Source organism: Grampus griseus (genome assembly GCF_964374135.1).
Source record: "Grampus griseus genome assembly, chromosome: 3".
In the NCBI taxonomy this organism is placed as follows: domain Eukaryota; kingdom Metazoa; phylum Chordata; class Mammalia; order Artiodactyla; family Delphinidae; genus Grampus; species Grampus griseus.
This window is the reverse complement of record NC_139019.1, coordinates 169,171,135-169,184,831: the sequence shown is the minus strand read 5'-3', so window position 1 is coordinate 169,184,831 and position 13,697 is coordinate 169,171,135. Positions and strand designations below refer to the sequence as shown.

Below are 13,697 nucleotides of genomic sequence, written 5' to 3'. Positions count from 1 at the left end.
CTGCGCTGAGGGCGTCCAAATATTTTAAAGCAGGGTCCTCACCCAGGGCTGTTCTGCCCCCCCAGGGACGTTTGGCAGCCTCTGGACACATCTGTGGTTGTCACCCCCAGGGTGGGGCCAGGGAGGCTGTTCCACACCCACAGTGCCCATCTCTGGCCCCGAGTGTCCATGGCGCCAAGGGGGAAACTGCTGTGGACAGGACCAGTGCTATCTGATGGTCCCATCTCACAGGTGAGGAAACTGAGTCTTAGCACCCAGCTAGCGAGGGGCCGAGCGAGGCTATGAGCACAGGGGCCTCCAGTGAGCTTCAACCACAGCAGGGCGACTGAGTAGGGCCAGGTGTGGTCATATGGGAACGGACACAGTTACCTACAGAACCGGAACTCAGCAATAACTTTTCTCTTGCTCGAGTGTTTTCTAACCACTATTTCCCACTGTATGAAGAGCACAGCAATGCACACTTGCACGTTAACCTCTCGAGGGTGCCCTGGGGTGGCCTCGTAAGGTCCACGCCTAGACCTGGGGCTGCCGGGTCAGGTGAGACATAGGTTGACGCTGTAATAGATGCCGCCTCTGCACCCCAGAAAGGCCGAGCCACGCCCCCTGGCTGCGCTGCCCAGGGGTGCCTGGCCCCCTTCTCTTGGCAGCCCTGGGCAGCACACAGGCAGCCCACCTCTCAACTTTAAAAGGGTTGGCCACCTCTCCTCCTGGTTATTTGTATGGTTTAGTTTTTTCCATCTAAGTCTTTGGTCCAGGAGGCCTTTATGCTGGTGTGAGGCAGGGATCCAGGAGGTCTGATTAAGGGGTCTCTTTGGAAAATCTGGAATTCTGTAGACCCGGACCCCGGTGAAGATACTCTGGTCACATTTTTTTTTTTTTTTTTTTTGCGGTACGCGGGCCCCTCACTGTTGTGGCCTCTCCCGTTGCGGAGCACAGACTCCGGACGCGCAGGCTCAGCGGCCATGGCTCACAGGCTAGCCGCTCCGCGGCATGTGGGATCTTCCCAGACAGGGGCACGAACCCGTGTCCCCTGCATCGGCAGGTGGACTCTCAACCACTGCGCCACCAGGGAAGCCCTGGTCACATCTTTATGATGGAGCATCTGGGTCGGGGAGTGGAAGGTGCACCTCTCAGCCCTGCAGCTGCATCTTTTGTTCCCAAACCTCCCCGGGCAGGCATGGGGGTGGGCCCCCGTTGGAAGCTGCAGGACAGTTCTACGGTGGGCACCACCAGTGTCCCACAGACTCACAGACTGCTGTCCTGGGGACAGGTGGCTTCAGGGAGTGGATGGAGGCTAAGTGAATGCTCCAGATGGCACTGAGAATGGGCTGGGCCTCACCCACTAGGATCCAACAAAGGATGCTCAGGACAGCCTGCTTCCTGGACCCAGGGTCTCCAGCTGGTGGGAAGCACAGCCCCCGTGGCCCTTGGCGTGCAGAGCAGGAGGGAGTGGCCGGGTGGGGGGGCGGAGAGAGAAGCCACAGGCCCGGGGGTCTGGAGGGGGCGGGAGCACGTGTGCATTGTGTCTGTGCACATATGCGTGTACAAGCATGCATGGAGACTCGGGTACCTTGGAGCCGTGCCTTGCCAAAACCTCCCATTCGCCGCTGGTCAGTGTGATCTCCTCCTTGATGGGGCATTTAAATTCATCTGGAAGAAAGGAAAAGAGGTGAAGGGAGCCCGGGAAGCTATGATGGGGACTCAAAGCACACAATGAATTCTCCACGGAGCCCAGGCAGCCAGGTGATGGGCAGGTACACCGGCTGGGCCCCAGGGATGGTACAAGGACCTGCCACACCACAGCCCAGGGAGCGAGGTGCGAGGTTCCCACCATGTGGATGGGGCGCCAGCATTTCCCCAGAAAAACCAGGGATCTGCATTTTTATCAAAAGCACCCAATTTTCAGGACTTCCCTGGTGGTCCAGTGGTAAAGACTCTGCACTTCCTCTGCAGGGGGCGCGGGTTCAATGGCTGGTTGGGGAACTAAGGTCTCATAGGCCATGTGGCCAAAAAAAAAAAAAAGCACCCAATTTTAGAATCCTGCAGGTCAAACTGCCACCTTCCATGCCTGGACCTGTGACTGCTTAGGCCACGTAACCAGATCTTGATTAAACTCTGGGGCTGAGCAAAGGCTCAGTGGAGTTACAGGAGGTTTTTTGGTGGGTAGGCCTCGCTTTTGAATTTTTACCAGGTACATAACAATACGGAATGTGTCTTGCCACATGTTAGAAATTATTAAGACAGTTTATGAGCACTGGTTAAAATTGTTTTCTTTCCTTTTCTTTTTTTTTTTAAATATTTATTTATTTATTGGCCACACTGGGTCTTCGTTGCTGCACATGGGCTTTCTCTACTTGCGGCAAGCAGGGGCTACTCTTCGTTGCGGTGCGCAGGCTTCTCATTGTGGTGGCTTCTCTTTGTTGTGGAGCACGCGCTGTAGGTGCGCGGGCTCAGTAGTTGTGGCGCACAGACTTAGCTGCTCCGTGGCACGTGGGACCTTCCCGGACCAGGGCTCGAACCCATGTCCCCTGCATTGGCAGACAGATCCTTAACCACTGTGCCACCAGGGAAGTCCCTAAAATTGTTTTCTATCCTCTTGGATCTGAAGCACACTACTGACCACGTCACCTAGGGAGGGACAGATGTCCCCGCACAGATCCACAGGGCTGCACAGTCAGGAACTTCCAGTGCAGAGACCTGGGCCGGGTGACTTGTCACAAGAAGACCCGGGAGGGAGGGCTGTTCCTCCGCCCCTCACTCACCAGGGGCCGGATGCGCCACTTCCTGCCCACTCACGCCTTTGCTGGACACCCACTCTGCTGGGCCCAGGCAGGGAGCCCAGTCGCACAGGCCTCCTCTGGGGCCGGCCCTGCCGACATACCTCTCCCAGTCCACAGTCGCTGTGCCCTCAATTCTCCTGCTGCCCCCAGGAGGCCCCCAGGAGGCCTGGGCGATGGTTCAACCTGCTGGCCCCCCTGCCTTGCTCCCACTCGCTCTGACTGCCCTCAGTCGTCTTCTGGGCTCAAGCCCACACTGCTCACGGCCCAGAGGGTCCCGCAGACCATGCCAGGCTCCTCCCTCCTCCCTTCCCGGCCCCTTGCTGGGGAGCCACCTGTGTCACCTGGACACACTCCTCCTGACCGGGTCCCCAGCCTCCTGACTGCCCTCCCACTCGGCCGGGACGCCCTTAAGGAACCCACTCCTTTGGCCTTGCCTTCTGGACCGTTCAGTTGCCTGCAGCAGGCGGAGGCCTTGAGGCAGGGCGGTGGGGAGGATGCAGTCGGGGCACCAAAGGGCGGAGGAGAAACCAGCAGGGCCCACCTCAAAGGCAAGGGTCCCCCGGGGGCACCTGCCATGAGCCCCACTCAACAACCACCAGGCAGAATGAGAGCTCTTGGCTGCCCATTTCAAGAGGGAGGATGAGGGTTTCTCCAGTGAGATCTCCAAGGCGAGGGGGTTTCCAAACAGGAAAGCAAATGCTGACGAGTGTCTCTGAGACGGCTCAGCTGGCCTGTGACAGCCGCGCTCAACCCTGAAGGACAACAACGCCCAGACGGTGGTCACTCCTTGGTCCCCATCTCACCTGACGCCCCGGCAGCTTGTGGCTTAGTCTGTTCCTGACCCTCGGGCTCCTGCGGCGCCCGAGCCCCCCGGATACCCCCTCCCTTGGGTGACCGTCTTCACACCGTGGCGGCCTCAGTCTCCTTAGCGGGCATGGCCTTGAAGCCCTGTGGCTCATCCAGGACAGTCCCACCCCCAGGGGACACTGGGTGGTGTCTGGGTTCATCGGTGGTTGTCACAACAGGGGTGCTCCTGGCATCGAGTGGGTGGCGGGAGGGATGCTGCTCCACACCCCACAGGACCCCGACACCCCCCAGAGAGTGATTCGGCCCTGATGTCCGCAGTGCCGGGGAGACCCTGCTCCAAGCTCTGAGAGCCCTGCTTGGCACTCAGACCACACCCTACCTACCCAGGCTCCGCCCTTGGTGCCCCAGCCTGTGCCCAGGCTGAGATGCCATCCGTGTGTGAGGACACCCACATTCCCACCGTGGATCCACCCTGGTCCCCAGAACCTGCACGGAGCTTCAACTTGAACATGTCCAAAACCCAACTCAACAGTTCTCTCCTAAACTGTCCCCTCAGAGTCTTTCCATCTCAGACTGGAACTCCAAAACCCTTTCAGACGTCCACGCCGTCCCTCTCTCTCTCTCAGACCCCAGTGCAATCCACCGTGTCAGCTCAGCAGTCAAGTACATCCAGAATCGGGCCCACCTGGATCTAGAGCAGAGTCAGCTCAGCCCCACTGCCTGACCCCAACTTTGTCACCTCCCCCCTCCCTCAGGCTCTGCTCCATGAACAGCCACAAGAATCATTCTAAACCGGCCGAAGGTCAATGGTAAAAGCCCTAGTCCTCCCCGCGGCCCACGAGGTCCTGTGCCACCTGCCCCGTCCCCTCCCTGCCCTCCCCTCCTCCCTGTCTCCCCCTCGCTCACTCTGCTCCAGCCACACAGGCCTCCTGGCTGTCCCTCCAACACGCCAGGCCCAGCCCCGCCCTGCCGCAGGGCCTTTGCACGGGCTGACCCTCGGCCTGGAGCGCCGTGTTGTGGCTGCTTCTGCCTCCACCCGGTCTCTGCTCTGTGGCACGTTATCCACTGCTGTGCCCCTGGCCTCCTGGCCTCTCACTGTATGTGGATGATGCCTGCCTCCTCCACCAGAGCAGAGGTCTTCGCTTTTCTCTTCCTACAGTGATACCCGCCCCCCACCACCCCCACCCCGCACCTAGGGCGGGGCAGCTTTTCCTATAAAGAGCCAGACAGCACAGACTTGGTGTGCAAAGGGCCTAGCATGTAGTCGGCGCTCAATAAATACTGCCGCCTGAATAAGCCGGGAGCCGGCTGTGATAACCCTGCCAGACCAGGACTGGCACTGGGAAAGGCCGGCCTCTTAGTCACTGGCACCCACTCCCTCTGGGGCGGGACCAGGGAACAAACCACAGGCGATGAGCAAGGTGTTAGTCAGGGTCGCTCACCTTCCCCGGGGCTGAAGGGCTGGGTCCAGTCGTAGCCACGGGGCTTCAAAACAGCGGTGACTTTGTACAAGTGGCAGAAGCCGGTCTTGCACTCGTTGGCACGGATGAAGCAGAGTTCGTCCTCTCCCTCTGGTTGGGGGAAGGGATAGAAGATGTCGTGAACCTGTCCGGGCAGAGAGAGAGAGAGGATGTGTCAGAGGCGGGGGCTGGGGTGGTGGGGGGACACATCCCTTTGAGAAAGGGGAGGCTCCGACTGCCTGGCTAGAGGTCAGACCCCACCGACTCTCCCTCCGGAGCTGGCTTCTCCACATCGCCAGCCCCCGTCCAGCTGGGGAGCTGGGGGCGGGGACGCGGGACCCCGGCCCGGGTGGGGCACACACCCCTGCCCTTACATTGATCCACACGTCGGTGACCTCCTCGTACACCACGTGCGGCTGGGTGCTCCTGGGCACGGCTCTGGCGAAGGCTGCCCGCTGCTCCTCGTTCTCGGCGGTGGGGATGAACAGGGCCGGGGGCAGGAGGACGAGCTGAAGCCGCTGCTGCGGCCGGTCCAGGAACATGGCCCAGGCACTGGGGGGTGAGGCAAGAGAGGACCGGCACCTCAGGGGCCAGCGGAGGCCAGCCAGGGCCCAATGGCCCCCCTTCCACACTTGTGTTTGATCAGAACGGCGCCTCCTTTGCCGACCTCACTGACACCTGAGTAGGTGACCCTGCAGCACGCAAAGGGTCCGTAGCCGGCACGCCCGCTCAAGGGGAGACGGGGGTGCTGACAGAACCGTGCAATCCAGTTTGTTCTGAAAACACCTCACATCATTCGTAAACTTGGCCGACTTCTGCCAAATCCTCAGCCTTTATTTATCCTTTGTTTCATATTCTACTCTAAGTGGACAGTTTCTTTTTTTTTCCCCCCAGTCGTGCTGCGTGGCCTGTGGGACCTTAGTTCCCTGACCAGGGATCGAACCCGCACTCCCTGCAGTGGAAGCACAGAGACCTCACCACTGCACCACCAGGGAAGCCCCCAAAATACTCTTCTTTGGATCTCCCCCTGCATCACTGAAAAACGGACAAGCCATTCTTGGCTTGTGGGCTGTATGGTAACAGGCAGCGGGCTGGATTTGGCCCCCGGGTGGTGGTTTGGGGCCCTGGTTTAGAGGTGTCTGCCCCAACTTGGGCAGAAGAGGTAGAAAATGACTGCAAAAGGACACCTTCTACCTAGTGAGGGAGACACTCACTATTTGCCGTCGCGTGTCCAGCCGGCCCTGGCGATGTACTCCACCTTCGGGAAGAGCGTGCTGAAGGGTTGTACCAGCTCCTTCTCTTGCGTCGACACAATCTAAAGGCAAAGCAGACTCGGGTTACAGTCTGGCCTGCCCATGTGCTGCCCAGGAGGAGACAGCCACTGTTGGGGGGCACTGTGTCCCCCCCGGCTCCACATGTTGGAGCCCTAACTCCTGGTACCTCAGAAGGGGGCCTTATTTGGAAACGGGGTGGTCGCAGGTGTGACTAGTTCAGATGAGGTCGTACTGGGGTGGGGGGGCCCAACCTAACAGGACGGGTGTCCTTATAAAAAGGGACAGAGGCACCACTCAGGCAGAGAACGTCTTGTGACGAGACACAGGGAGCAGGCGGCTGTCTCCAAGCCAAGGGGGGCTGCCTGGAACAGATCTTCCCTCAAGGCCTCGGAAGGAGCCAGCCCTGTCAACACCTTGATTTTGGACCTTTAGCCTCCAGAACCGGGAGATGATGAACTTCAGTGGCTTAAACCTCCCAGTGGTACTTTGCTATGAAAGCCTGTTGCCTGGAAACCAAGGGCTCTGGCCTGGGCTGTCACTGAAGAGCCGGGTGGCCTTGGGTAAGACACAGCCTCTGGCCGCTGCAGCTTCCTGGAGGTGACACGGGGCTGGCAGGGCATCTCCCCGGGAGGGGTGACAGGAGAGGCGGGCAGGGCCTCAGCACGGCCCACACCCAGGCTCGCCACCAACCCCTGCCTGCCCCACCTGCCTGTTCAGTGGGCAAAACCCACGCCCGCCTCGGGACCTTGCCCATCCGACACGGCCAGGAACCATTTACAACAGCTGGTGGGGGCTCAGCAAAGCCACTTAGGACAGATCCCTGTAGAACCTGCCGTAATGTTCCGGTCAAGAGTGCAGAAGGGGTTTGGTTAGGGCCTAATCATGCCCAAACCCAAAACCACCCCCCCAATCATGAAAATAGGTGTATTTAATCTCACGCCTCTTTTATGAAACATTACATGAGAAGCCATTTTGGCAAAAATATGCAGGGGCTTCCCGGCTCGTCCGCCTGCTCCAACCTCTGCTGCGAGGGGCGTCGCCCTCTGACATTCCCACGTGGGGCTGGGCATCCCTACAGCCCTTCTCCCCTTAGCCTCCTCTGCCCTCCTGGCTGTGGGGTCCTGAGGAACGACTCCCTGGGCAATGAGGACCCTTGTGTGCGACGACGACCAGCTGACAGAGGGAAGGATGCAGAACAGATGGGGCCGGTGAAGTGATATGTGAGGAGCTGCTCAGAGGCTGGGGTGGGGCACCCCTGGCCTGAGGTCGGGGTGCTCCAGGCAACTGCTCCCCACCCCTCTGAGCTCCCTGTTCTGGAAGCTCTGCGAGCCACCGTCCTCGCATGCCCGGGCGTCCCCTCCCCACGCCTCGGGGCCACCTGGAGGCAGGTGGGGCTGGGCTCACCACTCCCCGTCTCGGAGTCCAGGTTCAGAGTGACGGGCGGCAGGGCCCAGCCTGGAAGCCGGGGCTCCGGGCAGAACCTCTTCAGGTTCAGTTGGCCAAGAGAAGCACCTGCCATGCAATGGGGGCGAGCAGCCTCTGGACCCGTCTCCCAGTGCACACCCCGGCCCTCCTCTCCTCATCCAGAAGCTTCTCCCAGGCGCCCAGACCCCTCTTACCTTGCCCTGACTGTCGGTCTGAAACTCAGCCAGTTTCAAGGCGATCTTGGGATTCTTGCTGCCTGCAGAAACGAAAGCGAGGTGGATCTGGCAGGTGTCGCCAAGAGGGCTCAGAGCAGGTGTTGGGGGCGGTGGCTGGGGTGGGGGGTGATCCTCACAGGCAGGGACATGGCCGGCGTGGGGGGAGGGGAGGAAGGCGCCAGGTGGCCAAAGGTCTCTCTGTAGGTGCGTCACCCTCTCTGGCCCAGGCACAAAGTCCCCCAGGCAGGACTGTCTGACTTTGGGCCTGGACCTTAGTCCCGACAGTGACGTGGCAACGTCTCTGCTGTTTAAGAACATAGGTCAGGCCTGGGCTGGTGGGAGGGCCGTGAGGGGGACACAAACACGAGGAGGATGCCTCTCTGCCTCTGGAGAGCTTGAATGCTGGCTGCAAAGACAGCACACGCCCGTAACAAAAGCACCAATGATGCAGAAAGGTGGCCCACGTCCCAGTGACACAGCCAGTCTTCAGCTGTCGGGAGGCAGGTGGCCTATAGGCTGGGGTGACCGAGACATGCCCTCCAGGGTGGGATTTGGTTCAGGCCCCTGTTATTCCTATGACGGATCTCAACTCTGGCCCCCGTGGCTCTCGCACCCCAGCAGGTAATGTCTCGGTGCCTCTGTTTCCTCGTCTCTCCAACAGGGGAAGGGAAGGACCGACTTCCCCATTCACACCAGGGACTGGAAGTTTCCGTAGGAAGGCTCTGCCTAGCACGGCCCACAGTTAGCAAGAACGAGTCTGTCGTAGGCTTCCACGGAGGTCCCAAAGATGCTGAACCTGGCCTGCACATGTATTTTGTGTGGCTAAGTCTTTTTTTTTTTTTTTTAAATTGGCCGTGCCACGTGCGGCATGCAGGATCTTAGTTCCCCAACCAGAGATCGAACCCGTGCCCCCTGCAGTGGAAGCGTGAAGTCTTAACCACTGGACCGCTAGGGAAGTCCTGCTAAGTATTTTTAAATGATTCGAGCCACATTTAAGAATTGGTAGATTTCTGGGACTTCCATGTATTTCTGGGCAAACCCTGTATTCTCACAAGGCAGTGAGTGTCTGATGCACCCCCGGAGGGGGCCCACACCTCCCACTGCCTCCCCAGGGCTCCTACTGTCTCCTGGGCCCCGAGGCAGGACACCAGTCACCACTGACGGTGGCGCTGGCCTGGCTGTTGTTCCCAAGTGCAGCCTGCTTCTCCGGGTCCATCCCTGTCTGGGTCCTGTGGGCCCATCCTGGCTGGTGCCTCACTGTGTTCTATGAGGCTTCAGAGCCGAGCCGCCCTCATGTGTCCTGGGCCCTCACCTGTCCTGGGGTACCGGTAGGAGTCCGTCTTCCTCTCCTCTAGCGCAGGAGAGGGCACGTGAATGATCTCCACCTCGGACTCGTCCACTTCCTCGTACAGGATCCGCAGCGTCTTGCAGCCTTCTGAACCTGGGAGGGGGCAGGGCCGCTGCTGAGGGTGCCGGGTGTCCCCTCTGCCGCCCCGCACGCCCCTGCCCACACGGGGACTCTGCTCTACCATGGCAGGGCCCAGACAAGAATGGTCCCTGGGGCCGGAAACCCAGCTCTGCCGTGTACTAGGCCTGAAGCCAGTCACATATCCTCCTGGGGCCTCGATTTCCTTCCCTGTAAAACCAGAGCAAGAACGGCGCTCTTCCCAGCACGGGGAGGCAAGGGAGATGGCCACGTGGGGACTTACGGGCTGAACCACACGCCCACCCAACTCCTACATTCAAGTCTCAACCCCTGGACCTCAGATCGGGACTGTATTTGGAGATCGGGGTCTTTAAAGAGGTGATTCGGTTAAAATGCAGCCCTGAGGGTGGCCCTGATACGGTATGACTGCTGTTGCTATAGAAAGAGGTTAGGACACAGACACGCAGAGGGGAGACCACGTGAGGACAGGGGGAGACGGCAGCCGTCTGTAAGCTGAGGAGAGAGGCCTCGGAAGAAGCCAAACCTGCCGACACCCCATCTCAGACGTCCAGCCTCCAGGCTGTGACGTCTGAGCTGCCCCATCTGTGGGACGTGGTCACGGCCGCCCGAGCAGACTAACACTTGGGGCAGGGCTCAAGAAGGGGTACAGTGGAAGTTGTCATGAGAAGTAAGCGAATCACTGGGAGCTGACAGCCTAGCAAGGGGCGTGAGCACGGGCAATGCCAACATCAAGGGGACGGAGCCCACGGCTGTTCCTTTCTCGGCTGCCGAGAAGGGTCCCCATCTGCTTCCTGTACCCTCGCCTGACTCACTAGGATGAACCAATGACATCCGCTGCCCTCGGCCAAGCCCACCCTGCCTTCGGGTCTCCACACCTGCTCTATGGGGCGCTGGCAGCCACAGGGCTGAGGCAGTGGAAGTGCCGCAGCTCTGACTCAGTGATAAGGGCTCCTGTGTCCGTCCACTGGGCATGGGTCGTTCCGGGGCCCTGAGTTTCCTGGCCAGGAAAGACCCTCTTGGGTTGCTGTGGTCATGTAGCTCCACGGGTGCATGCCATGAGTGGGGCTACAGCAAACGGGGTAGACGTCCCTTGGCCTCAGCATTCAGGGGCTCTATCTGAGCCCCTGAGGGGTTCTGAGCTGTTAAGAATAGTAGAGTGAGTATCTTGATGTCATCGAGACCAGTGAATGGCAACCAGGGGCCATTCTGTGTCCCCAGGGGCCATGTGGCAATGTCTGGGGACATTTGTGGCTGTCACAACTCAGGTGACAGGTGACACGCTGAGTCACCAAGGCCCCCCACAGAGAATGACCCAGCCTCCGTGGCCACAGGGCCGAGGGGGAGAGACCTCACTTTATAGGCCGGAAGTCGAAGGGTGGATGGTCACCTGCTTCAGGCACGCAGAGTCACAAGCTGAGTGACCTGACCCAGGACCCTGACTCCTGACCTGGAGCCCTTTTCCCCAGAGACACGGACCAGGGGCACACACAGCACTGCGGTGGTGAAAGATCCCGGCCCAGATGAAGGGGGAGCGCGTGCGGCGTCCTCCCCAGGAACGTGCCGATCCCGGCCCCGTCTCGGCAGCACCAGCAGCCCTTAGGCGCCTGACGCTGGCAAGTCGTCCTTTACCTGGGCGCTGGCTAGCATGTTCGGCGCTGGTTTCTCTCCGCTGCACGGTTTTCATGCCTAGCTTCTATTCATGGTAGGACCATGATGTTTTCTTTTCAAATTGATTTAAGGAGAAGACACGCTGAAGTCAAGGCAGGGGTGACTAGCAGACGAGGTGGCACTCGGCTGAGGCGGCGGATGGCCAGTGCCTGGGCCCCCGCATCCTGGCTTGCGTGGCCGCTCGCCCACGGACGCACACAGAGGCGCTAAGGCCAGGGAGGACTCTATGCGCAGCGGAGGCCTGGCCCACTCCTGCTCGTGCAGCAGAGGGTGTGATGGTACTCACGCACCGCAAGAAACGACTCTCCCCGTGCTCAGGAAACAGACTTTGGTCCACTGAACAGGGGAGATAAGACACCCTCGCCTCACGCACAGCACAGAAAAACAGATACAAAGTGGCCTGCTGATCTGGCTTCTTTCTAACTTGTTGGCAAAATCCGTCAAGATTTAAGATGCATGTAGCTTCAATTCATCTCTCTTACAGCTGGGAATTTTCTCTAAGGCAGGATTTTCGATACTTGGCGCTGCAGACATTAGGGTCGGGCCATTCTCTGCGGGGGGCCACCCTGGGGTGGGGTGTGGAGAAGCACCCCTGCCCCCACCCCCTCGATACTGGGAGCACCCCCAGTCGTGACAACCACAGATGTCCCCAGACACGGCCCAGTGTCCCCTGGGCGTGGGGGGCGGGGCAGACCACCCCTGTCTGAGGACCATTAACATACTCCCAGGAGGTCACGAGGATAAATGTAGGAAGATTTTGCTGCAGTATTGTTTACAACACCAAAGCAAAACCCAAACCGGAAACTGGCAACAGCCAAAGTGCCCATCAGTATGGACTTCTTAACTAAACTGTGGTACGTCCACGCCCCCGGGACATCCACAGTTAAAGGATTCTCTGGGTGCTGACTGCAATGGACTAAATGTCTGTGTTCCCACAGAATTCAAATGTTAGACCCTACCCCCCAGTGTGATGTATTGGGAGGTGATTAGGTCACGAGGGTGGAGCCCTCATGAAGGGGATCAGTGCCCCTATAAAAAGGAACCCCAGGGCTTCCCTGGTGGCGCAGTGGTTGAGAGTCTGCCTGCTGATGCAGGGGACACGGGTTCGTGCCCCGGTCCGGGAAGATCCCACATGCCGCGGAACGGCTGGGCCCGTGAGCCATGGCCGCTGAGCCTGCGCGTCCGGAGCCTGTGCTCCGCAACGGGAGAGGCCACAGCAGTGAGAGGCCCGCATACCACACACACACACAAAAAGGAACCCCAGAGAGCTCCCTGACCCTTCACCATGTGAGGACAGGGTGATATGACAGCATCCGTGAACAAGGAAGAGGCCCTCACCAGACACCGAATCTGCCTTGGACTTGGACTCCCAGCCCTTGCAACAGTGAGGAATAAATGCCAGCTGTTTATAAGCCGCCCTGGCTGTGGTATTGTCACAGCGGCCTCAAAGGACTGAGACACGGATGCTGATGGGAAGGTTGCTGAGGTTTATCTTAAATGAAAAGAGCAAAGAGCAGACCAGCATGTACACTGTGCTTCTGCTAACAGAAGTGTTTGCAGAAGTGTTTCTAAAAATGGAAAGGCGCTTACCCTCCCAGGAGGCTGTGGGACACCACCAGTAGCCAGTGAAGCGGTCAAATTCTTCCTGGATGACGAAGGTGGCTACACCCGCGGATCTGGGGTCGTCAAGGACACTGGACAAGCCTGGATGGGGAGGGGGCCGGGCGAGAGATGAGGAGTCTGGTTTAGAGCAGGGCTTCTCCCCTGGCACGGCTGACATCAGGGCCGGACCGTTCTCTGTGGGGGCATCCTGGGCGCTGTGGGGTGTGCAGCAGTCTCCCTGGCCGCACCCACTCGATACCAGGAGCATCCTCACCTCGCTGTGACAGCTGAAAATGTCTCAGCACATGGCCAGTACCCCAGTCGCCCCTGGCTGAGAAGCTCAGGTTTAGTGAGAGGGCACCAGGGCCTTGGGCAGGACAGGAGGCAGGGATCAGGGTCAGAGGCCACAACCCATGCAGTCCCGCAGATATATCTGCACAGGATTGATGTCACTGTCGGCAAGCAGGGGCCTGAGGGGAAGGCCGGGTCTGGTGAGTTCTGGGCTGGAAGAATGGCATGGGGACAGGAGAGCGGAGGCAGGAGGGGGTGAGGGGAGCAGAGGCGCACAAGTGTCCGGCGTGGAGGCCAGGCCCCAGTGGCCGGGGCGATTCACGCAGAGGCAGACCCTGAGCCAGGCAGCTGGACTCTCTGTGGGGCCAGAGGGGGAGCCACGGGAGAGGGGCCGTGGGATCACGTTCTGGGAAGGCGCCTGGTGGTCCGGCAGGGAGCACAGTGACAGGGGTGGGAGTCTTTCTAGAAGCTGGACTGGTGGCTGTGATGACAGACCACACCAGGGGTGCTGGTTCCCGTCCGCCCCGCCCTCCTCCCGGCGCCCTCCACCCGGCCTCACCCTTGTGGCAGAAGGTCAGCCGCTGCTCCTCGCCCGTCTCGATGTTGGCCACCCACAGGTCGCTGTTGTTGATGAAGGAGAAGAAGGCGGGGTCGGCGGGGCAGATCTTGGGGTCCATCCGGGGCCCGGAACACTGGGTCTTGATTTCCAGGGGCTTCATGGGGGACAC

The 13,697-nt window shown here is 59.8% G+C and overlaps 1 protein-coding gene across 3 annotated transcripts in view; it reads right to left on the bottom strand.

Annotated features, from left to right (window-relative positions):
* The window catches only part of DPP9 (dipeptidyl peptidase 9), a 41,084-nt gene that overhangs the window by 12,251 nt on the left and 15,136 nt on the right, over positions 1 to 13,697 (bottom strand). For all 3 annotated transcript variants that reach the window (XM_082650036.1, XM_082650038.1, XM_082650037.1), the window contains 8 exons: positions 13,529 to 13,697; positions 12,667 to 12,780; positions 9,274 to 9,402; positions 7,941 to 8,002; positions 6,262 to 6,362; positions 5,422 to 5,599; positions 5,030 to 5,192; positions 1,571 to 1,650 (listed from right to left, as the gene is read on the bottom strand). In XM_082650036.1, the coding sequence (XP_082506162.1) occupies positions 1,571 to 1,650; positions 5,030 to 5,192; positions 5,422 to 5,599; positions 6,262 to 6,362; positions 7,941 to 8,002; positions 9,274 to 9,402; positions 12,667 to 12,780; positions 13,529 to 13,697 (996 nt within the window). The remainder of the gene's footprint in view (positions 1 to 1,570; positions 1,651 to 5,029; positions 5,193 to 5,421; positions 5,600 to 6,261; positions 6,363 to 7,940; positions 8,003 to 9,273; positions 9,403 to 12,666; positions 12,781 to 13,528) is intronic.